Below are 24,984 nucleotides of genomic sequence, written 5' to 3' on the forward strand. Positions count from 1 at the left end.
ATCAAAGCATAAAATGGGTAACAGCACTTCCAGAACGTATCAAAATTCCACCCTCAATATTGCCACAACAGTATTTTTCCACATAGCATGTCCCATTCAGATCAAAAGGCAATTCCTAGCAGGGGGGCCGCAATATTTCCACATCATGTACAAAACCAAGGTACAGCCAGTGCAAGACTGCAGGTTACTCAAGGCCATTTCCTAAACTCGTACCAGAAGTACAAACTCGATTACTCAGCCCTCGAAACTCCCCTCTCCTGTCCTGTCCAGTAAGCGCCTACACACGCTCTGCGCCTGCCTGCCTGCCATACCTTACCTCCTGCAGGTCCCTTTCTCTGGGGCCGAAACACCAGGGCTCAGACGGCCCTTTCCTCTTGGCTTCAGCCAGCCCTCAGCTTAGTGTCCTCAGTCACTGAGTGGTGTTGGCCGCAGGCCAAGAAATCTCCACGGACATTAGACACGTAACCGATTTTATTTCGCACTGAGGAAAACCGAGGACGAACGCTTACAAAATAAACAGGAAAAAGAAGGAGCGTCGCCCTCAGGGGCTTCCAGGCCTCCTTCCCAGCTCGCAGGGGCACGAACGCAAACAGAGCCCATAGAGAAGCCCAATCCACCTCCCCCATCCCCACACCCGGATCTCTCAGAGGCAGCCGCGGCAGCGCGCACCGGGCCGGGTCCCGGGCCGGGCAGGTGATGGGGCGCGGGCCCGCCCAGCCCCCCCGGGCCTGGGCAGCGCGGGGGAGGCCCCCGGGACCCTCGCGCCACCGACTAACTTCCGCGTCGAGCGCCTTCCGCGCCTGCGCTGCCAGCGCCGGCACCCACCCCCACCTCCCGCTTCCCACCCCCACTCCCCGGCCTTCCCGGGCTGTACCACTCTCAGCCTGACGTGTGGGTAGAGGCAAAACAGGGCGGCAGCCCCAGGCAGCCCTGCCGGCCTCGGCCCCCCCTTTACAAAGAAGATCGTTCCGTTCTCGAGTCTATGGGTGCCTTCCAAACTTCTTTCTCTCCTACTTCCTGCTCCTCATCTAACACGACTCCCCCTGGGGTGGGCTATGGTATCTGCCACTCCCAGCTGATCCGGCGGCTTGGCGAAACCATCCCGCTCAGGAGAGGGGGAGGCAAGGCAAGGCGCCGGAGGGGGGACAGACACTCACACGAATTGTGAAGCCAGGGGCCGAGCGACGGGGGAGGGCGGGCGCGTTCCTCTGCGACAGCGGGGTCGTGACAGGAACCGGCGGGCGGGAGGGGCCGCCACAGATTGCTCCGCACCGCGTCCCCCCGCCCCTGCGGGCCCGGCCGGTAGGGCGCGGCCGCCCCCCCTTACCCGCGTCCTCCCCTCCATCGCCGCACCAGTGGTCGCGCCCGGCTCCAGCTGACCGGCCTGGAATCCCGGCCGGGAGCCCCGCGCCCCCCCCGCCGCTGCCGCCGCCCCGCGCACCGGCCCCGCCATGGGAGACGCCGGCAGCGAGCGCAGCAAGGCGCCCAGCCTGCCACCGCGCTGCCCCTGCGGCTTCTGGGGGTAAGGGGGGCCGGAGGGGGAGGAAGGGGCTGGGATGGAGCTGGGCCGGCCCGGCTCAACGCTGGGAGGGGGTCGTGCAGCGAGGCGAAGGGCGAGGCGGTGGGGGGCCGCGGCCGGGCGGGGGCAGGGCCCAGGCTCTGGCTCTGGCCCTGGCCCTGGCCTGGCGGGCAGGCCGGCCGGCCGGGGCGCTGGGCCAGGTCGTAGCCGTGGGTTGGGGCCTGTCACGGGGGCTGAGCCCGCAGCTCGCCCCGGGGCGGGGGTGGCCGCTGGCCTGTGTCCGGAGGGCCGCCGGGGGTGCCCGCGGGGGGTGAGGGGTGTCCCCTGTCTCCTGGCGCGTGGCGGGGTGTGCCGTGGTCCCGGGGGGCCCGGGCGGGGGTGGCGGTGGCGGCAGCTCCTGGCTTAGGGACAGCGGGTGACCCGGGGGAGGGGAACTGGGGGGTAAGGTGGCTGCGTTGGGGTGTGGGGGTTTGGGGAGGGAGCTGCCCCTGCTCCGACACCTCGGCGGCGGCCTTCCCGGCAGCTCTGCTCCTCGGGGGGAGGCCTGACCGCTTCCCCAGACACTCAGGTTTCTTGGAGCGGCTGCCTCTCCTCTGGGGCTGCCGGCTGCGCTCCGGGGCTGCCTTTAGCTCCTCGTAGGCACAGGCGAATAGTGTGGGCCCCTGGCTGCCCGGCCTGGTGTCCTGGAGCGCGGTGCCTGGCACGTCCCTGCCCTGCGCCCGGGAACGGGGAGCTCTCCCAGCTATTCACGCCAGGAGAGGAAAATTAATGAAGGAAAAAGGCTGAGGACAAAAATATACTCATTTCTGCGTCTTACGGAGGCAGAGAGATTCATAATAGATGAGGTCCTTGTTAGCTGTTGGCTGATCCCCTTTTAGAAGGAAGGAAGTAGGGTCATTCCTGTTTGCCAAAGGTGAAAAAAAAAAGAAAAGCTGCTTCCTTGCTACACTCTTCTCACCTCTAGAGTCATGATTACACGAGCAATATTGATTATTGTTATTTTTCTTTTTTTTAATCCAATGTATCATGTCAGATGTGATGCTGGCAGATAAACATTTTCATAAAGCACCTTTAATGTATATCAGAGTTATTAGTCCCTAATGTTCTTGTTTATGGAGAGTTCAAAGAGTATGTGACTAGATAGACTTTTGAGGACCCACCTGAGATTTACAGTTACCCGTGATTGTACTTTCTTGGGATTTATGTCATGCAATTTAAAGTACTCTGGGGGAGTGGAGGCTGAAAGAGGAAAGAGATGCAATAAGAGTGATTTAGTGATGTCACCCTGCATTTGGTTGGAGTGGCAGGATTTAAAGTGAAATCCTATTTTTGAGTTATGGCAGAAGCCTGAACTGCAACAAATGCCATGGCCCTTCCGGGAGTGATCTTGAAAGACAGATTATAAATATACAGTAAATTATTTTGTTTGTTTCCTTTTTGTTAGGATCCCATAGTCAGGCTGGATATTTTCTGGGATGTAGTGGAAAGCAAGTTGCTGCTATCTCTGATGTAGAATACTGACTTCTGTAACATGATACTGATGTGAAAGGAGAGTTGCAGAAAGCTGGAAGTGAACTTTTTCATTGGGCTGAACTTCTTGGCTAGTTCAGCATGTTGCAGTAATGAGAAGAAAATATGGTGATTTGTGTTCTTAGAATCTGCTTAATGGTGACAGCGCTCTCAAGAAAACTCATTGCCTCTAAGGCTACTATTAAAAAAAAATAATTATTTCCCTTGTACATGCAGCTATCCAAATGGTATTTTTTTGCCTTCTCCCCCTTCACAGTGTTTCTTGTACGTGGAAACGCAGCTCACTTTCTTCACCAATACAGCGAAGAATTAGTCTGTTTTTCAGTTTCTTTAAATGTCAGCCAGGTACATTTCAATACACAGTGGTAAACTACACTCTATTTTTTCACTTGAAACAAACAAAAAAACCAAATCTGTGCTGTCAGTTTCCAGAGTTTGGTGGTTTCTCATTTCCAGAAAACTTTAATGTCATCTTGTCTTTACTTACTTAGATCTTGCTACTGCTTGAAAGTATTGGCTGGTAAATCTGTGTAGACATGCCCTTCTAGTGAAGTTGCACTGGAAGGAGTACTCATGGGCCACAGTTTTATACCAGCTTTGTGGAGAAAGTAAATCAGGATAGCAAAAAGAATATGTATCTGAAGCTGGAATTCTGCTCTAGATGTCACTGGGGTTATTACTTGCAACATCTCTTAGGACTGTCTTATCTTTTACCTTTGTATCACATATGTGTCTGTCAAGTTGTATTTTGGAATAACAGGGCCATATTTGCTTTTTGTAGGCAGAACATTCAAGGCTATGAAAAGTTCTGAAAATTCTATTTCAATATAGCAGTTTCCATTAAATTTGTAAATAATGTAGTAGAATATTGTTTGTTGCTTTATGTTTCCTGGTCCTCATCAGTCCAGAGGTTGAGAAATCTTTTCATGGTGTTGCTCTTCTTGAGTGAGCCTGAACCATACAGGTAGCAAAACAATTTGGTGTCAGTGGGTCATATAACAGGGTCTATATTTTTTCAGGTATAAAAGATGATTTTTATTTATTTATTTATTTATTTTATTTTTAGTTTATTGATTTTATGTAATGCTTAGCCCATTTTCTGCAGTAATCCACAAAGATGGGAAACATAAAGGAAAATGCAGAAAGAAGCATTAAAATTGAAGTAAGCTCTGGGTCTCGTCTAAAATTTGCTTGTTGGTTAATGGTGGTATCGGTAGCTCCTCGGGTGCATGATGACAGTAATGGCATGCAAAGAGCTTACAAGAGAAGACTAGTATGTACTACTTACTGCATTGAAGTTGAAGGGGGTTTTCCTTTAAAATGCTTGCTTTTATATTAGAAATTCAGATCCTGTAGGTTTCAAGAATCTCTAGTGACTGCAAAACTACTAAACTCTTGATGTTTCAAGATCTAAGAGACTGAACAATGAACAGCTGACGGAAGGGACTTGACTGAGACTGTTCAGAACTTCTGAAGCATCTACTTTAGGTTAACAGCCAATGCTCGCTTACCTTTTGTTTGAAGATCAGATCCTCAAATCTTCTGTGGGCTTTCCCTTCTTTGTAGAATGTCCACTTTGTCATTTTTGCTCAAGTGAAGTTCAAATCGAGAATTGAGATGATCTTTGTATGTTACAAGATAATTTTCGTTACCCAGATAACCTCAGTTGTGAAACCTCATCTGTATTCATGTTATGAAGAATTCACACAACTTATTTGGATATAATTTTGCTCCCCTTTCTTCCTCTTTTTATATCTTAAACTTCAGTCAGTTGCACCAGCTCAATTTTTAGTGGAATAGCCTAGCATACAAAGGTTGGAAAGGTTGCAGCATGCAAGTTATTATTTTAGGTTACTTCAGCTAGATTTTATGCTGTGCTTAATGTCTCATTCTTATGATCTGGAAAAAATCTTTCTTCTCTTCCTGATTAGCAGACCATGTAACATTGTTTTTTTTCTTAGATTAGTGGATTTCAAAAACCTGTTTCACTTTATGGCATATATAAAATCTTAAACTCTTAAGTTAGTAAATGCATGAATGTATTACTATATGTATATATGCCAGTTAAACCATCTTGCTTATTAGAGATGAGGCATGATCCTTTAATGAACTATATGTTGGCAGTTCCCCATTGGCTTGTAAAGGACTCCACAAAGGTTTTATTTCTGTATAGCTCATCAAAGAGCTGGGGTTTTCACTATTAAACAGTTACATGCATAGATGAGACTTGTAAGCTAAAATACTCCTTGGATGGTGGAAGCATATAAGGTGAAGGAGTACGTCATAGCAGGTAATACTTTTACAATTCTGTTTGTACTGCAGTGACTGCTTTTTTCCTTTTTTTTTTTATTTTATTTTATTTGTGGTCCAGACTGGTACTATTCCATTGCATTCACTGCCTTAAAACCAGAAAGAAGGAAATGCATTAATGGACGTAAAACAAATGAATTCCATTCTTGAAATGGTGGCAGCCAGCAGGAAGTTGATTGAAAACACAGTATGATTAGTTTAATCTCATTTCTGGCAACTTTAAGGTACTGTAGTCAGATAAAACCAACGGCAATACTGTTTGAGAACATGCCAGCAGGGGTTTTGCAGGATGCTACCATTTGTTCTGCCTTTCCCTGACACTGTATGCCTCATATGTGTGGTGAGACATTGTGCCCCAAGCATTCTATGCAGGCCTAATCCAGAATTTATTTCAGAGTCTGGATCTTCCAGTCACTTATGTATCATCAGGTCTCTGCCATGCCAATCTTGCTCTTTTCTCCATTTTGTTTACTAAAATCAAACATCTGATGGAATGATGAATCATTTCGCATAAGCTTGGTTAGTTTCTGACTGTATTACCAAAGCTTTCTTTTAGCTTCTAAACAAACAATGACTGTATATATGTATATGCCATGAAGGAGAAGCCTCCTCTCTGCATAGTCTTTTCCATCTTTTTTTTTTGTGTGTGTGTGATTATAGCTGCTTATTCCATTTGAACTCTCAGTGACTGTCCTTTCAATAAATACTTTCTAATCTTATAAATTGTTCAGGTCATTGTGAATACATAATGTGTTCATAAACCTAATTTTGTTTTAGCCACTGCTGAAATATCACGTATGTGTTCCTAAATGAGGCTTGAGTAAACTGTTGAAATATGTACCTCTCCCTTTGAGAATTATTTTTCACTGGCCTTGTGTCATGCAGTTTCTTAGCCAGGCTTTCACTTACTGGAGCTTTGGATCAGATGCTAGAATAAGCAATGAATTTGGCACTTCATGCAGGACAACATATGCACTACCAAATGGGTTATTGTTTATCAGGCCTCATGAGGTCTTTGAGTGAGCAGTGAGGGTCAAATAAGGTGCTTTGGGATGGCTGTGTATGGGTAGTGCTGTATGAGGGGCAGGGTTTCTCTGCAGTTATTGATGATCAGAAATGCCAGTTCTTCCCTTTAAAATGTTAAATTGATTTAAATCAATAAATTAATGATACTTAATTTTAGGAAGACTACTTATTACCTTGTACAAGACCTAAACCACTTTTTCTTTTTTTTTTTAAGATAAAAGCTTGTTTGCTTTTATGTATTACAAACGTGCATAGGCCATCTATTGCAGGAGACTGCAATTGTTTGGAATAAAGTAATTAATTTGCCAGCTATGAACCTTTACTTTGTTTTGGTCTTAGAGATACTAAGATATCGTATTTTCTTGTGGATGAGCTCAATAAATACTCTGTCAAATCCTTGCCTGTAAGAGCTTGAAGCATTTTATAGGTAAAGCCACTGTAAACTGCTATGACATAACTACTGGTGTGTCACACAAATTGGTGCTATTACACAAATAGCAGTTGCGTGTTTAACTGATGGAAAAAGAGTCTGATGAGGAATTGATTTATTTATAAGCTTTACCAGGAACAGCTACAGAAGGTGATAACAGGCATTGGAGAAACACTGAAAGTCTTTGCTTGGATTTTAGAAGATACTGAGAATTATGAGGTAAAGAGAAATTTTACCTGAGGAGAGATTGGTTGTGCAGGGGGGAGTGAAACTTTGTCATATTCCCTGCTTGAATAAGAGTATGCAGAATAAAGAATTATAAATTGTGAGGTTGTTGTGATTTCCTTCAGTCATAATACTTCTGGAAAGGCATTTCAACTAAACTCAAAAGACAGGAATCTTTTTCACTTTTTTTATACAGTGATCAACTGCCTTTTGCTACCACAGTTGGAAGGTACCATGTTTTGGATGAGTGATGATTTTTAAAAATGCTTTTAATTTTTATTTTGTTTGATTTTTTTAAAAATTTTTTTTTCCTTGCAACAGCTTACCTTCACAACTATAAGGGTTATTGGCACTCGAAGTTAAAGCAGATAGACTGAATTTCATACTTCAGCTGTAATAAGCTCTTTTCTAGGAATCTGAAAACAATGCTTTCCTTTGCAGTACTTAATAGAATAGACAAAACAGAGAGGAGATTTTGCTGTTTAATGGAAAACAGCTGTTCTGGATCAGACCAAAGATCAGCCCTGTTTCTGATCTGGGTGATAAGTGATGCCAAGGGAACAAGCATAAGGACAGAGCAAGCATGCAGTGCTGCTTATCTTGGTGTATCTCCTTTGCTTCTGACAGTTTGACATAAGTTTGTCCTCTGTTTTATGGATTTATGGCTCAATAGGTCTTTCTTGTTTTCTTTTAAATGAATTTGCATAATGACTGTGTGAATCCACATGTACTCTTGACCCTCAACATCCTGCAGCAAGCAGTTCCATAATTTAACCGTTCTCTTTACTTATGAAAAAGTAATTGATTTTGTTTCTTTTAATCTTGCTGTGTGATAATTCTAAGGAGTCAATAAATTCAAACAGCTGGTGTATGAGGGTGTTTTGCTTAAGACCTTGCAAAAATAGGCCTGCTTGATTAAAAATGTCTCCACTTCTTCAATGAAGCCAGAATTTGAGAAAACAAACACTTGCCTAAACCATGAATTTATTAAAAATCTTTACATAAACTTTTTTAGAAATATTTTCTAATTGTAGATGGATGCAATGCTAATTGTAGGTAGATGCATCCAGAACCTTTTAATCCAACTGCAACTTCCTCATCAGTCACAATGAAATTTGGTGTCAGATGCTGTTTCTACAAGTGGAACAAACAAGAGGGAAGTAGATGATGTGCTGCTTCTTGAAGCAGATAGAAGATAGATCTTTGAATTGATGAGACATACATGCTTAAGGAATGTAGGGTTTAAATGTAATTTTTATTTTTTTAAACACGTTTTTTTGAAATTTAGTAACTCAGAAGGCAAACTGTATATATATAGCTCCATTCACTCTGAATTATTCTTAACCTGAGCTCAGGAAAAAGTATTCAGGAGAATTGAAGAGTTATAGTATTCCATGAGCTGGAGAAGGAAGACATTTTCAGTTTTGTTCAATCTCTCTGTCAATACTGTCTGAATACTGATGTTGTGGTAAGTGCAGAACTTGCCTGTACAGAGTAGTTGTGTTAGGAAATTGTTGATGGATTTTTACATTTAATCAGTTCTCTGGAGGCTTCCCTGCATCAGGGACTGCTGCCCTACGTTACTTATGAAAGAACTGTAGGTCTCCTGTTTACTTCCTGCTGTTTAATCTGGCCACCATATGCATGCTCTGAACTTGAACAATGAAAGTCCATAGGAGAAAGATAAATTTCAGTTGCTAAATGTTGTAGCACTTTTTATTAGTGGTATAAAGGAATATATTTTCAAGATTACTTTCACTGATGTAATATCGTTTGATAAATACACTCTGGCTAGTGTGTGATATCTAGTGATTATTTGGTGTAAATTAAAGAGAGTAAATGGAAGTAGTAAAAAATTTTGAATGGAGATAAAAACTGGTTTTCCTAAAATAATTTCAGTGAACGGTCAAACTGAGAAAAACAAGATGATTTGATTATTACTCCTTTCTTTTCTAGCTCTTTAGTCTATGTAGCATCTATTGCTGGATGAGCTGTTTAATTTGAGGTCTGCTAACTCCTGCTTGTTTTAATGTTGACGTCCTATTTAGTTGCTAAGTGTGTAGGGAAGAGGAAGAAAGGAATGCAGTGCTAGATTGGAAGCAGTGTTTAGAAGGAAGGGGGAAAACAAAAAGTAGGCTGGTTCCATGATAACCTCCTAATTGTGCATTTTAAAAAAGCAGAATCCAAATCCAGAGTCATGTCCGCATTGGCTTAATTGCTAAAGCACAACCTTCTTTCACAATATGACTGCTACTGAGATCAGCCCTGTCGCCATAACAGCAGCATTTCAATCTGTAATTATGTGTTGTTAGAGGTGTCTCAGAGGAAGTTGCATATACAAAGTAGGCAAAATGCTGTCATTTAGCAAGAGTCCTTCAGTACTGGAAATTGTGTTGTTATTCTAATTGCTGATGATGTATTTGATCCAAGGTACTGTACCTATTAAGGAGTTCATCTTTTTGATAAATCAATTATTTGCCTTTGAGCAGTACTGGATATTTGTTAAAGAAAAGTTTCAATGAAATGTACTTTTAGCTGGAGGAAGGCGAGTCTTAGGTCAGGTATTGCTGACACCAGTTTTCAAGAAGTATTAGTGTCAGATGCAGTAATGCTTCCTCATTGTCTGAATGTCCTACTGTTACCTTTTTTTTAGTAATCTCTGCCAGTGAACTAATGGACAATAATGGTTTCTAAAATTATCTGTGTTTTAGCAAATGTTTGCTTGTTCACTCAGGTAGGTTTCCAGTGTTTGCTCTGAATCATGTTAATCAAATTAAAAGCTTATAATTTCCATTTTTAAAATCAACTTTTGATTGTATTTCAGTACAGTGAAGTACAGGATGGGTGAAAACATCTTTAACATTGTATGCTTTCATAATAAGGGTTGTCTACGGCTTTATTTTGCAAGCATATTATTGTAATTATTCAGTTTTTAATAGAAAAAATTATTTGGAAAGCATCTGATTTTTAAAATGCTCAATTTTAGAAGATTTAAAATATAGTAGTCCTTTGAGGCAGCTGAAATATTGGGGTTTTATTTTCTTTTTACAAAAATGTGTGGATGAACAGTCAGCTGTGCCATAGCTGATTAAAGAGCTTCTAGGATTAATCCCTGTATACTCAGTAATTTCTCTAGGTTCTGAGTTTTTAAAAGAAAAGCAATTAACAACAGTATTTGAAGATTTCAAATACCTTTTTTGGCATTAGGCCTTTGTCATTAATACTTCATTGCAAAGTAACTGAAATTCAACTTGCTTTTGACATAATAATTAAGATGGTACAAGTTGACCCCTCATTTGATTTGAGGAAGTGGACTAAGTCTGTTGCTTGTAGCTCCTGGTGTTGCTAAATACACGGAGTGCTTGTGATACTCTAAAATAAGCATGTGAGAAGTGCATTTCTTTTCCAGAATTATTTAGTTGTTAGAAATGAAAGTTTTGAATTTTACCTTATGTGTGTTTCATCTTTTGTCTGTACTTAGCAATTTATTTATTTTTGGACACTGGGTGTGATCTTTTCTGCTTGGGTAGCATAATTCCAAGTATATAGACATTACACCTCAGATGTTGATTTTTTTTTAAAATGCATCTTACATTTATTAAGAGTCTAGAGACTGCAAACCCATAAAGATAGTAAAATGTTGTGTTTTTTTAAATAAAAGTCCCCTTTGTAGCATTTAAGTTTGGAAAGGGTTTATTATTACTTCTGCTGCTGCAGTGTGTGGTGTGGTTCATGCTTTTCCCTTTGCATGTTTTCCTTCATTAGTGAATTATATATCACTCTTCATTAAATTTGGCAATGCTTTAGGAGCCTTGAATGAAAGACCTGGTAGCAAGGAGTACTTAACAGCTTCTCCACCTCTGTCCTTTAGAGAGAGGTGTTTGTTTTAAATCAGAACTTGCTCTAGGACAATATTGACCCATTAACGTGTTGTTCCCAAGGATGTTGGCATAGAAGGAAGTGTTTGTGGTAGGTGGGTGAAGTTTCTTTCAATCAGAAGAGTTCCTGTGCAATCAGAAGAGCAAGAACCGCCTGCATTACACATCTGCAAGTCTCAGGTGGTTTAGCAGCAGTCTCTTGATGAAGATAGGACCCCATTATTATCCATTATTCTCTGATGCAGTCTCTCCTTTGACGATTAATGTTCTCATGTGACTAATTCAGGAAAGACCAGAAATCTTTCTGGTGAATAATTAACACTTCCTGTCCTGCTGAAGTGGCTTGTAAGGACAGATTTAAAAGGCAAAAGAAACATGCAGTCATGGATATTGTCGTAGTAAACAAAACTGATGTGTTACACCATTATTTCAAAATAAAATGGAAATTCCATCACGTAGTGGCATAATGAGAACTTGGGCATTATAGGTCAGAATTCGTTTGCCTTAGCTGACATGTCTGCTCAAGTGTGTCTGAAATTCAGATAACTGAAATTACTGGTTGTTTTTGAAATTGTTTTAACTGAAAACCCAAACTAAATAGAACTAGAACCAGGGCTTAGAGAAACTTAAACCTACAGCTTTCAGATACTGCTTTAATTTCAATTTCTATTTGCATGTGTGTCTTCAGATCAGGTTCCCAGCACACTGCTAGGTGCCATTGAGATGGGAAGTGATTTAGCTTCTTTCTTATTAACATGTTTTCTGTCCTTTTTATTTCAGTTTACTGATTTAGCAGTGGGTTTCTGACGTGCATTATCAAGGACTTAAATACAAAAGTGCTTTTAAGTAGTCTTTATGTTGTGATGGAAACGTTGACAAAGCGTGTGGTGGTTTTATTTTATGTATATATATATATATATATATATACACGCACACAGACACAGAACTTTGATTTCTTTGCAGCTTTTGATAGAGAATTATAAATATTGAAATGGCTTCTTCTGAAGCACTCATATAGATCAATTGTATGGACTTACTGTAGCATAGAAGAATGTTTGCATTTATCAGTTTTCAAGATGAAAACAGCTATAAAAGAAAAAAATTTTTTTTTTTTAAGGTTATGTAGTAAGATCACAAATGGGAGGTGTGATGACTTGTGTTCTTTTGGTGTCTGTAAAGGCAATAAGAGAAAGGGACTAAGGGAAAGGGTGTAAATGATCCTCACCTTGATAGTTATTATTAGCTGTTAAAGAACAGTACTTTCTTTTCTTCTGGTTTGCTTTCTTGTCTCTCATCATCCATGGAGGACAAATTCTGAAGGTAGATGTTATATTTTTAGTAGCATGACTGAATATTTATTGGAGACACAAGTTTTTCTTCAGTATATTGGGAAGCTGACTGGCTTTTTCTAAGTATTTACCTAGATATTACCTTTGTCTCTAAAATCAGTTTTGCCTGTATCCTTGGGTCATCAGGGTTGCAAAAAGGTACTGTGAAGACCTGTTCATAAACTGAGTTGAGAAAAATGATGCTCCTAAGACCCAACAATTCCATCTGCCCATCTACTGTTCACCTGGTGTTAAGGCTACTAATCTATTGCTCAAGGGTGTTAAGTACTGGGTAGTAAGACAGCAAGAAAACTGCATGTGGAGTTCATAGTTGACATATCTGCTATTTATTAGTGCCATAGTTGGACATACCTTCTTCACTTGTACCTGCCACCTAATTTCCCAAACTGCTGTGGTGCTTTGGTGAAAATGGAGGGTGAGGGAAGATGGTGTGGTTTCCTTTCAGAAGCCTTGCATGGGTAGCATATAACTGAAAAAGATGCATAGATGAATGATAAACTTAAATGTCATGCAGACCATGAAAACGTTAATTTTTCTTTCTTTCATTGTCTGTTTCCTGGAGACTAGAGATGACTGGAGAGTTACTAGCTGACACTGCTGTTTACTTAATTTTTAAAACACCTTTTAACTCCTTCTTACATTTAGGACTCCATGTTAATTTTACAGTTTACAGCTGTAACATGTCACTGTGGTTAGATAGTTAAAACTTGCTTGTGTTCTCCTTGTATACAGAGTTTACACATAGTCTGGATGAGAGTTCAGGATGAGGTAATGTTACGGGGCTCGTTTTTATTACCCTAGTGTTAATGATCACTCTGTGTTTGGTTACTGTGCCTTTGCCTAAGATTACCTTTAGAAATGCATAAAAAGCTGATTGTAGGAAAGGGCCTTTGCTGTTTGCTCTGCATGCATGTAAATGAAATATTTAACTTGGCCGTGAGTTCCCACTGTCTGAATTAGTTGAAATAAGTGTACTGAATGCCATTTATCTCTTCAGTCTTGATTAGTAGAGAAAAATCAAAAGTAGAGGCTTGTTCTCACACTTTCTCTGTGTTGTTTCAAAATTTTAAAATTATGAGAAACTCAATGCTTTCTGTGAGTGCTGCGCTACCCTTGTTTTTGTTCATGTAAAGAAATCTCGGATGCCTCTTTTAAACACTTAAAAGTTAATAAAAGCTACCTTGTGAAAATGACAGCTGTGAAAATTACATTACACTACAGTTTGCATTTACTTTAGTCTGGACCGTGGAAGATGGAAAAGCCAAAATACCATCCTGTGTGAAGGTTTCCTTCTCCTGGCATGGGATGAAGGGTAGTTTTTTCACTAAATATTTAAAACCCATGAACTTTAAAGCAAAATGGGTATACTGAATTCATTCTAATCTAGGAATTGAAACACAATTGCCTGAGACCTGGGAAGCAGGCTGTGTGAAACAGGAAAAAGGCACAAGGCATTAAGTAAAGGGAGTCTTATGCCAGCTCTATATCTGGCACCCTTTAAGTGCTGTTCTCTGCCCTCTGATCCGCTGAAGGGAACCCACAGAGCTCATTCCTCATTGCTAGAATACCAAGACAAACTTGGTGGAGAAAAGTGAGCTACCTGTACAGCTGGTCCAGACTGCCTTCTGCAGTGGTTGCTGTCTTAGTTCAGGGTCTTTCACCTGACCAGGGGTGGCATAAGAGCTGCTGTCATCAAGCCTTGGAGCCTGAGGAAGGCTATCACAAATGCCTGCACTCAGGAATTGATTTGGACCGTGGCAAAACTTTGAAGGAGGGGGGAGTTTAAGCACATTGACATTATGATCCATTCTTTAGTGTCCTTGCTACCTTTTCTTTTGGGTCCTCACAAGTAGAAAAGAAAAACTAGTTAATTTTATTTTTAACAGAGAATAAAACTTTACAGTTTGGGGTGACCTTGTTCTCTCTGTCCTCCAGCCATTGAATTTTAGATCTGCTGTACCTGCAAAAAGGATTTAGTGATAAATTTACAAGGAAAATGTCAAGTGGCTAAGCACAAAATTTGTTCTATCTTGTTAATTAGTAGACACTGCAAACTTTTCCGCATACTGCTTAAAACTCTTTGGAAAAAAGCACTCATTGCTGATCTGTAATTGAATTATGATAGAGTAATGTTCACACTATAGAATGGTAAATACCAGTACTTTCTACAATTTTACTTCAGATACTGAGGCAGTAGATAGTATGTTGGAGGGTAATGTTTAAGATGCTTGAGAGATCCTTATAATTTATTTACTTAAAACAGGCTGGCAATGGATTTTATGTAGTTCAGAAGAGAAAGTTAGTGCTTGTCTTGAATTAATTGTATGAATTAACAGAATTTGCACATTTAAATTGCAAAAGTGGACTGATGTAGATCAAGCAAGTTACATTTGGGAGCTTAGATTTGTGGGTCACTGATTAACTCAACATATTTGTTATGTTAAAGTTGTTTCCAAACAAGATTTATTGCTGTTGATAGCACGTTTGATTATTAAGCTAAACACTTAACTAACCCCCCTGCGATTCAGCATGCGTGGTGTTTACGTAGTTGCATTTCTCATTAGTTTCTCTGGGAGGAAATGAGATGAGCAGGTTTTATTTATGTTTTGGCAAATTATTTTATAACACTTTCTTGTATTGCTGGACTGCTCATATTATAAAATTCATAAAAATGCTTCTTTTTTAAAAAAGTAAAGTTTCTCTGAGCTTTGCATGAATAGTTATTATTTATAAATGATAGCTATGTACACCCTGCTTTGCAGAGCTGCCACATAGACTGAAATATAAGAGAAATTGATATTTTTTTTTCATGAAAACATTAATTTTGCTGAACCTAAATTTGGAACAGCACTCATATGAAAATATTTATATGTACTATAGAGACACAAAGATCCCTCAAAACTGGAAAAATAATTTATCAAACTGACATAATGTGAAATTGCAACTGTTAATAAATCAGAATGTTCTGCACTAGAACAGTTCAAAATCCTAAAATGGAATTGCTTCCCAAAGTGTTTGGGTAAAAGTAGAGAAGTGTGATGCAACATAGACCTGGGTAGTAGTAGTACAAATGAGTACAGCTACCCAAGTGTAGTTATGAAGTAGGGGGAAATGCATAGGAGATTGTAAACAGAGTTATTTGGTATCTTACTGGAAATATATAGGGAAATGTATGCATGGAGGATGTGTTTGGGGAGTGCTGAATGCACTCCACTGGGTATGCCACTTGCTACTTAAAGGAACCAGATTTGCATGGTGACAAGGTGAGAGCAGAGGACAAGGTTGCTCAAACACTGTACAACCCCTGGGTTGTCGTTTGAATGAAATTCCAGAGGAAGGGCAGAACAGCAGCTTGGTGTGCTGGGTGGGCACTGGCAAACTCCAGGTTTGAGAGACAGATGGTAAGAAAGGACTCCAACTTTATTTTACTTTTCGTATTTCATTAAGAGGAGTGAGGATGGTACTGGAATGCATAAGGATGAAAGAGATTTGCCAGAAAAATAGCAAAAACTTGTTTTTAAAACTTGGAGCATGAAAATGAAAAAACTGGTAGAGATCATGAATGAATGGAGATTTTTAGCCTAGGCAGTATTACAGTCCATCTTCTTGGGTTTCTCTTGCTGAGGTTGTTTAGCCTTTCTGTACACTTTCAAATACTGAAAAGTTAAAAACTGAGTTAAGCCCACCTGAATTTTGATGATGTAACAGAGTTTCATGTATTTTTTTATTTGTTGAAGTTGAGTTTTGACTTTTTACTGGGAGGGCCTGGTTAGAGAAGCCCTGAGAGTAACATGATTAGGTTAAAAATAAAAAGAACTCTGTCTTTTGTGGGTTCAAGGCAAACATAGTTCTTGTAACTGAGTGTCCTTCACTGAAAGTCCAAACGCAATAAATTATTTCAAAGCATTTAAATGCTTGTGTGTCAAATCCCAATGACACTTGGGAGACTTTGATAATGGTACGTTGCCATCCATACTTCTGAAAGGGGATCAAACCTTGATTGTAGGCTTGTAGGACTGAATCCAAAGCCAAAAATGAGGTGAATATCTTAGTGGGGTGATTTTGTTCAGTAGCAGAGTCAGGATTTAATAGGCTTGTGTATTACTTCATTTAGGTGCATTTAAAATGTAGTTGTGTCAGCGTTTTCTTTTATAAAGCATATATACTTTAAATATTACACCAGTTTTTTACAACTATGAAATGATTTACATGTTGGAGTAAATCATAATTTTACATTCTAATATTTTCCCCAACTGGCGAGATATCAGATTAAGAACTGTTGTATATCTGTGGTTTACATTCAGTCTTGTAGTAAAATTTCAGAACATTCAAATAAAGAAATGCCACCAAACAGCATAAATAACCATAGCTCTGTCCGTAGTTTGCACATAGGAAAATGAGTCAGAAATACACAGTGACTTAGTAGATGACTTTTTTTTTTTTTTTTACTTCTTACTGGTTACTCTTTTGTGTAATTAATTACTGGCACAAATGATCTTATGTGTTTGAAAAATATGTATGTGTTCCACATTAGTATATTATTTATTAAAAATTATCACTTATTACAATTTATTATTGTTTCTACTCACAAACTATTTTGAGAGAAATATGTTCTCAGCATTATATTCACATTCTGCTTAGAGCTATTCCTTTGACAGACTCTGTAGCAGTACACCTAATTTTTGTTCTGTTTGACCTATTTTCTCACCATTTTGGTTTGGAAATTACTTCAGATATCTGCTATGCTCAAAAAAAAGTTTGGTAAATTTTCTCTGTAAAAGATGCAGATTTGTTGCACAAAATGGTCTACAAGTCTGAAGGAAAAAATTGGAAATCCTTAATTTCTAGATCTGTTCTCATGTTGCATGTTAACTTCTATAAAACTAAGTAAACTCACATCTTTAACCCCTTTGCTTGTGCCTTAGGATGGATTCAGTAGTGTGAGGAGCTCTGGGAGCAGTAGGATTTTTCCTGAATAGGACAATCAAGTAAATTGCTTGAAGCAGGAAACAGGGCAGGAACACATTGAATTGTGTAGGAGTAACAATTTAAATATGGTATTGGGAATACAACTTACGTTCTGGTATCCTGAATCAGCAGGTTCTCAGTTCACATACTTTGCTGCTAAATTTGGAGGAAAGGGGAAGGACAAAGGGTACAGAGCAGTAGCTGTCATCAGTATGGTTGTTTAACGTTCAGTGCTATGAACCTAAAAGTAGTTTGGAATCTTTACCTGCACCCCAAAAAGCCCCATTAGTTTCACCGAGGTGTGAATGCTTACACTGTGTAGGAAATTGTCTCCAAGTCCAGACTACCTGTAACTTAATAGCATTCCAGGATGTAGTGTTTGATACGGTACAGGTTCAAAAGCCTCAGTCACTTAGAAGAGACAATAATGAAGAAAATGCATTATTCCATCCACACAAATACTGTTTTTGGAATTAGATGCAATGCCAATTGAAGCTTTCATTCAACATAGCTTTTAGAGAAAAGGCTAAGGTTTTTAGAACTGCTCTGCTTTCTCCTAATCAACCCTTGAATTATTTGAGATAATTCTGTAACATTACACAGCTAGTTTTTGTATTACATAATATAAATGCCAGAAATACCATTATAATCTTTGGCCTTCAGCTGTATAATGAAAAAAATTTATAAAATACTTGGCCTGATACATAAAGGGAACTGCTTTGTAAGCTAGGGAGACTTCACTCAAGAGTGAAGGCCAGAATATTTGTCTGGTTAGTTGAATTAAAAACAAATTAAAACCAAACCTGTGTATTATTAATGTTCCAACTAAAAGCAATGACATAAAATGCTCACCTTTAAGGAAAAAAAAAAGCAAGCAATACAAGGAAAGACACACGTGTGTATGTGTATATGGTTGATGTGATGCCTTGGAAGAGAGGGAGCAATGGCAAGTTGTTCCTGCCTGCAGGAGGCAATGCAAATGTGTCTGTCCAACAACTACACCACCTTCCAGGTGCCACAGGTGTACAGTACTTTGCAAGTGGAGCAGGATAAAGGTGAGAACAAAAATGCCTGTAGCTTTGAGGTGTCATTGAGGTCTAGCTGGACCACCCCTCTGATCAAAACAGCTGCAGTAAAGAAAGCAAACCTGGTCCTTGTCCTAGGGGATTTGATTCTGCAGGGAGCAGAAGTCCTGATATGTAGACCAGACCCCTGCATAGGGAGGTTTGCTGCCTCCCTGGTGCCAGGGTCAAGGACGTACAGAAAAAACTTCCTACCCTGGTCAGTTAAGCCCTTGGATTACAATCCATTAGTGGTTTTTTAGGTAGGCAGTGTTGAGATTTTTACAAGAAGTCCAAGGGAAATGAAGTTGGTTAGGTGGTCTGGAGCATAAGTAGTGTTTGCCTCTATCTCTGTTGCAAGAATTGATGAGGGGATAAAGAGGAGCAGCCTGCAGATTAATGCATGGCTATGTGACTGGTGTCATCGGCACAACTTAGGGTTCTGTGACCATGGGCTGCTTTACAAGGTAGTGGGGCTGCAGGGAAGAGATGGGGTACACCTATCTCAAAATGGGAAAAGAATCCTGAGTCAGGAGCTAGGAGCACTCATAGTAAAGTCTTTAAACTAGACTTGAAGGGGAGTGGGGGTAAAACTGGGCTTACTAGAGAGGAGCCTGGGAGTGGCTTGTCAGGACCAGAGGGACAGGGTAGTAGTAAGGTTCTGCAGCCTGCCCTCTCAGTGGAGATGGAGGATAATAGGCTGGCAGCAGTAGAAGCATCCAAGAGCTGTCTGGTGGGAGTTACGGCTTCTCCATTCAAAAAGGTGGCAGGACCATTAACCCAGCTGAAGTGCATTTGTACCAGTGTGTGCAGTATGGGGAACAGATGTGATGAGCCAAAGATCTCAGTGCAGTCACAGGCCTTTTACAGGCAGCTGAAAATATCCTCACAATCACTGGCCCTGGTTCTCATGGGGGATTTCAGTCACCCAGATATTTGCTGGAAAGGCAACACAGCCAGACATGCATGGTCCAGGAAGTTTCTGCAGAGTGTTGATGACAACTTTCTGATTTTTCTCCCCTACAAGGAGAGTTGTGCTGCTGGATCTGTTGTTAACAAAGAGGGTCTTGTTGGGGATGTGAAAGTTGGGGGTGACCTTGGCTGTAGTGACCATGAAATGGTGGAGTTTACTATTTTATGTAGAAGTAGAGAAATAAGCAAGACTACAACCCAGGACTTCAGGAATGTGGAGTTCAGCCTCTTCAAAGATCTACTTCTTGGAATGCCATGGGGGCAGGGCTCTGAGAGGTATGGATACCCATGAGAACTGGGCAACTTTCAAATACTGCTTGCTTCAAGCTCAAGACTGGTGCATCCCTAGGAGGAAAAAATGAAGCAGAGGAGGTAAAAGACCTGCATGGATGAGTAAGGGTCTTCTGGGAAAAATTACAGGGAAGAAAGAGATCTACAGAAAGTGGGAAACAGGACGGTCCACTTGGGAGGAATATAGGAACATAGAGAATGCAGGAATGCAATGTGGAAAGCTAAGGACCTCCTGGAACTAAAGCTGGTGAAGAATATCAGGGACAGCAAAAAAGGTTTCTTCGAGTACATCAATAATAAAAGGAAGAATAAGGGAAATGTAGGCCTGCTGATGAATGAGGTGAGTGCCCTAGTGAGCCACAGGGACTTACTGAATGCCTTCTTTTCTTCATTCTTCACTGCAAAAGCCAACCCTCTTGCATCCTGGATCCTGGAGATAAGAGATAAGGCTTACAGAGAGGAAGATTTTATTTTGGCAGAGGAAGACCAGGTTAGAGGCCACTTAGTCAAACTGGATATTAGTAAAACCATGGACCCTGATGGGTTGCATCCATGAGTTCTAAGAGAGCTGGCAGATATTATTGCTCGGCCACTCTCCATTATCTTTGAGAGGTCATGGAGAACAGGAGAGGTAACTGAGGACTGGAGGAGGGCTAATGTCACCCCAGTCTTCAAAAAGAGGAAGAAGAAGGACCTATGGGCTGGTTAATCTCACCTTTGTTCCTGGTAAGGTGTTGGAAAAAAATCATCCTAGATGTCATCACAAAACATGTGAAAGCAAAGAATGCTATTAGGAGAAGACAGCGTGTATTCACCCAAGGGAGACCAAGTTTGACCAGCCCAGGTGCCTTTTGTGGTGTCTTTACTGGCAGGCTAGATGAGGGGAGAGCAGTGGATGTTATCTACCTTGACTTCAGCAAGGCTTTTGATACTGTCTGCCATAACATTGTCATTGGGAAACTCCAAAAATGTGGGCTAGATAAGTGGACAGTGAGATGGATTGAGAGCTGGCCGGGTGTCAGAACTGAGAGGGTGGTGATCAATGGAGCAGGGTTGAGTTGGAGGCCTGTAAGCAGCAGTGTCGCCAGGGGTCAATATTCGGTCTGGTCTTGTTCAGCATGTTCATCCATGACCTGAATGAGGGGACAGAGTTTGCTCAGCAAGTTTGCTGGTGATACAAAGGTGGTGGTGGGGGAGAGGGCTGACACTCCAAGGGGCTATGCTGCCATGCCGCATGACCTGGACAGGCTGAAGAACTGGTCAGAGGAGAATCTGATGAGGTTCAACAAGAGCAAGTGTAGGGTCCTACACCTGGAGAGGAATAACCCCAAGCACCAATATTGGTTATGGGTGAACCTCCTGGAAAGCAGTTCAGAGGAGAAAGGTCCTGATAGACAGTAAATTGTCCATGTGCCAGCAGTATGCCCTTGCTGCCAGGAAGGCCAATGGAATCTGGGTTGCATAAAGAAGAGTGTGACCAGTAGGTCAAGGGCGGTCATTGTCCCCCTCTGTTCTGCCCTGGTGAGGCCACAGCTGGAATCCTACATCCAGTTCTGGGCTCCCAACTTCAAGAGAGAGAGAGAACTACTGGAGAGAGTCCAGAGGGAGGCAACATAGATGATTGGGGGATTGGAGCATGGGACTTCTGACAGAGCTGTGACTCCTTAGCCTGGAGCAGAGAATGCTGAGGGGAGACCTTGTTAATGTACCTAAAGTATCTAAAAGGTAGGTGCAAAGAAGATGGAGCCAGACTCTTCTCAGTAGTCCCCAGTGACAGGATGAGAGGCAGTGGGCACAAACTGGAACATAGGAAGTTCCATTTAAACACAGGGAAAAACTTCCTTACTATGAGGGTGTCAAGGCACTGGAACAGGCTGCCCAGGGAGGTTGTGGAGTCCCCTTCTGTGGAGATACTCAAAATCCACTTGGTTGCAGTCCTGTGTAATGAATGTGCTCTAGGTGATCCTGCTTTAGTGAAAGTTGAACTAAATGATCTCTAGAGGTTCCAACTCTGATAATTCTGTCATTCTGATATGATGACTTGTCCCAATGGCAGCTGAAACAAAAGAGGCATTTTGTTCAAAAACTCTTACTTTTTCATTTGGACTGCTCTGTCACTGTTATTGAGGCGGCTTCTGGACCTTATTGACTGCTCTGGATGAAGTTCGTGCCTGCATTGTGTGACTGGTTTTAGTCATGCTTATGGGTAAACTAATGACATTTTAATTAATTAAAAGCAAGCTAGAATTGTCTGTGTTTTGAAGCTTTAGGAAAGTGTTGGTTACTGATCTGCAGCTACTAAGAAAATTTATTTCAAACAGAAAAATAATCGGAAACATTTGGGAAGATGGGAGGATTTCTGGGATTTTTTCGTATATTTTTTTTCCTCCCCCAGAGTAGGTATTGTAACATGGAAGAGTCTGTTTCAGGATGTTAAGGGCTTTAGTGTCAAATGTGAGTCTTAAAGAATCATGTGTTCTTATGTTTGCTTAGACAGTTGTCCAGAAAAAAATTACTGTCAAGCAGAATATATGAATTCATGCTCTTATGTTACCAAAACCAAGAGGTGAGTGCATGAGTTTGACAGTTGCAGTGTGTGATGCATTTTATACCATTTCAATTCAGTTTAAGGTTTTTAGATGGCATGTTTCAGAAGCCATAAGATTATGGTAACAGTGCCCTCATATGTAGAAATACTAATAAGTATTACGTATCTCACTTTTGTTGAAGCCGATGTTAAATTTGAGCAGTTTACTTTAGCAAAAAAAAACACATTCTCTTTTTTTTTTTTAAACTTGAGGATCTAGAGAAACAGAATGTGGTCATTTCTTGCGTGATGCAAAGAAAATGAAATATTTTATCCACTTTTAGAAATATGGATAATTCTAGCTGTCGAGTGACCCACAGTTTAAATTTTGAATCAAACTTAATTCTGAAGTTGCAGCCAGTTGAAAAGCCTGAGGTCTTCACTTAGGATTTTAAAAAGGGATTGCTAAAAGAAAGTGTCCGTCTTGCATTCTTTTCTGTTGTTATTTTAACCTTTACAGAGACACTGAAATGATTTATGGTGTGTTTTATCAATAAAGCTATGGGAATCCTCAAGATGCTTCTTTCTTTCCATTGAATTTACTAAAGTCTCCGGAACAGAAGTGGGAGCTCTCACAAACCTTTATTGAGGGAGCAAGAAGTGAGCTGAAATACACTGTATTGTTCACTTTTGCATTGCTCAAGCATTTTGTGAGTGATCCTTGTATTATATTTAAATAGATTAAATAGATACTTATGTTTTCTTTCCTGGATTCTTGGTTTCCTATTTTTTTGATGATTGTACCTCCGAATGTATTTATTCTCCCATCTTCTGAACTGCTAGTTCTTATGTTGAGAAACGAAAGAATGGCCCAGAACTCTTGTAATGTAGTGTAAAAAAGAGGCAAGGGAATACATTTTTGTGTAGATTGCTCATGCTTTTATTTTGTAGAGAAATGTTCTGGATTATTTTGCATACATGATACAGAATCTTGTAATAAGATAATCTGTAAAATTTATCATGTTGCTCTTAATAGAGAAGCCAACATTTCTCCTTCTTTCAATAGCATACAAAACACCACATCAATAAATGCATTTGGTTGCTATGTACGACTGATAACCTCTTAACAGTACAGTCCAATTTCTGTGATTGGTAGTAGTTCCCTATAAATTTATTTACAGCCTTTGCAACCCGGGTTATGATGTAGTAGTGCCTATATACATCTACTACATCTATAGTAGTGGATGGCATTCACTGCAGCCTGGCAGTACAAGCAGATAGTGATTTAGTTTGGTTGTTGTAGAGCTGAGGGGTGATGTGAACTTGGTTCAAGTCCTGCTGTGTACTTACTGAAGTGTGGTAACCTGGTTCTCGAAGACATTTCCTTTCTGCAGTAAATTCTCATTAGTGGTGCTGGTAGTTCAGCTGATTCAGTGGTTACAACAGCAGGAGGCCTTGTGTGCTGATAGTGTGAGTTATAAAATGTTTCACAGATACTAGTGTTCCTAGAGAATTATGGATGTTCAGCACAGACTGGCAGAGACCCACGGAGTGCAGGGTTTGTAACACAGCAGAAAGGCAGTTTTGTAAATACTGTTCTGTGTGGGTGCATTTCTGCGGTGCATTGTCATCTTGGGAGTCATGGCTACAACCCCTTAGGTGGTTATACCTGTGTTAGATTTCCAAGTATATAGGGTCATCAGTTACTCAATAAGCAGTCAATTTAATTTTCTAACTTTGGTTATGAATGAAGGCCAAGGGGAAGTGAGCACCACCTAATGTAAGACAGTCTTTCCCTGCCTTCCTTTGCCATTTTTGTATTGCCATGTCTGATTTTTTTAGTTGTTTTGGTTTTGTTTTGGTTTTGTTTTATTTGTTTTTTAAGGGGTCTGCAGACCTTTTAAAGACAAAGGGTTATCTGAGATTTGGAGTACGTATGATTTTGCCTGAGAAGATGAATTAGACACCAGAACAATTTGTCAGGTTTTTTATAGGATGTGCTCAAGAGAAGACAGGTGGAATATTTACTATTAAATAACTTGCTGTGTTACTGAGCATCACTATGAACACAACTGGACTTTTAGAAGCTCTTTGAGTTTAGCCTGTACCTAATTAATTCCAGAAACTTATCTCAGGAATGTAGGCAAATTGAAGAATGCTTAAGAATTATTTTTAAAACTTATTTGTAGAGTTGACTATAGTGGCATACATATTGCAGCACCTGTGTTATTTCTCTGCTCTAAGTCACACTTTTACCTCTCCGTAAATAAAGATTTGAGTTCTGATTAGAGAATATTGTTGTTGTAAATTTTTCAGTTGATAATCAAGTAAATGAGGAGTGGAATTTGATGTTCGTGTCTCTGATTCTAATTTTAAAAAATGTAGTGGTCTCCAGGTTTGGTGGTTGATAGCTGGAAGTACACCTGTAGGTAAGTGATGTATGTTTTTAGGAGATTGGAAGCAGTACTGACTGACAGCACAGCAGTGGGTTTTGTTCCTTATCAGGGGTAATAGCACCATAGAAACCTTTGGAGTGATGAGTGTGAGGTAAAAAAATGTTTGACCAGGGAGGCCTTGAAGCCTGCCTGTCAGATAAATGCATGCTAAAATGTCAGAGCTTTGGTGTGGCAGTTTTTGTCCATACCACAGAGCTTTGATTCCTATGCTCTGTTTGGAAGATAACAACTAAAACTTGAATGTGAAAGTGCATATCCTGGTGTTAGTCATGGATGATCTCCTGTCAGTAAATAGCTTCAGAGCTGTGCAATACAACATGGTAGCAAACTGAGTATTACTATGCAAAAGACAGCCTGTATGGAAAAAGATATTGGAAAGGTATCTGTACTTTCTCCCTTATGCTTCACTCTTGGGAAAAGATGCTCATACTGGAATGTAAGG

The 24,984-nt window shown here is 40.6% G+C and overlaps 1 protein-coding gene across 6 annotated transcripts in view; it reads left to right on the forward strand.

Annotated features, from left to right (window-relative positions):
* Window positions 1–1,355: 1,355 nt before the first annotated feature.
* ZFAND3 (zinc finger AN1-type containing 3) overlaps window positions 1,356–24,984 on the forward strand; it is a 139,673-nt gene continuing 116,044 nt past the window's right edge. For 3 of the 6 annotated variants that reach the window (XM_030447238.1, XM_030447239.1, XM_030447243.1), the window contains exon 1: window positions 1,400–1,522. In XM_030447238.1, coding sequence (XP_030303098.1) covers window positions 1,452–1,522 — 71 coding nt within the window. In that variant the 5' untranslated portion in view covers window positions 1,400–1,451. Of the gene's footprint in view, window positions 1,523–24,984 lie in introns of all 6 variants that reach the window. The other 3 variants (XM_030447241.1, XM_030447240.1, XM_030447242.1) reach the window with 3 other exon arrangements.

This window comes from Calypte anna, chromosome 3 (assembly GCF_003957555.1).
Source record: "Calypte anna isolate BGI_N300 chromosome 3, bCalAnn1_v1.p, whole genome shotgun sequence".
In the NCBI taxonomy this organism is placed as follows: domain Eukaryota; kingdom Metazoa; phylum Chordata; class Aves; order Apodiformes; family Trochilidae; genus Calypte; species Calypte anna.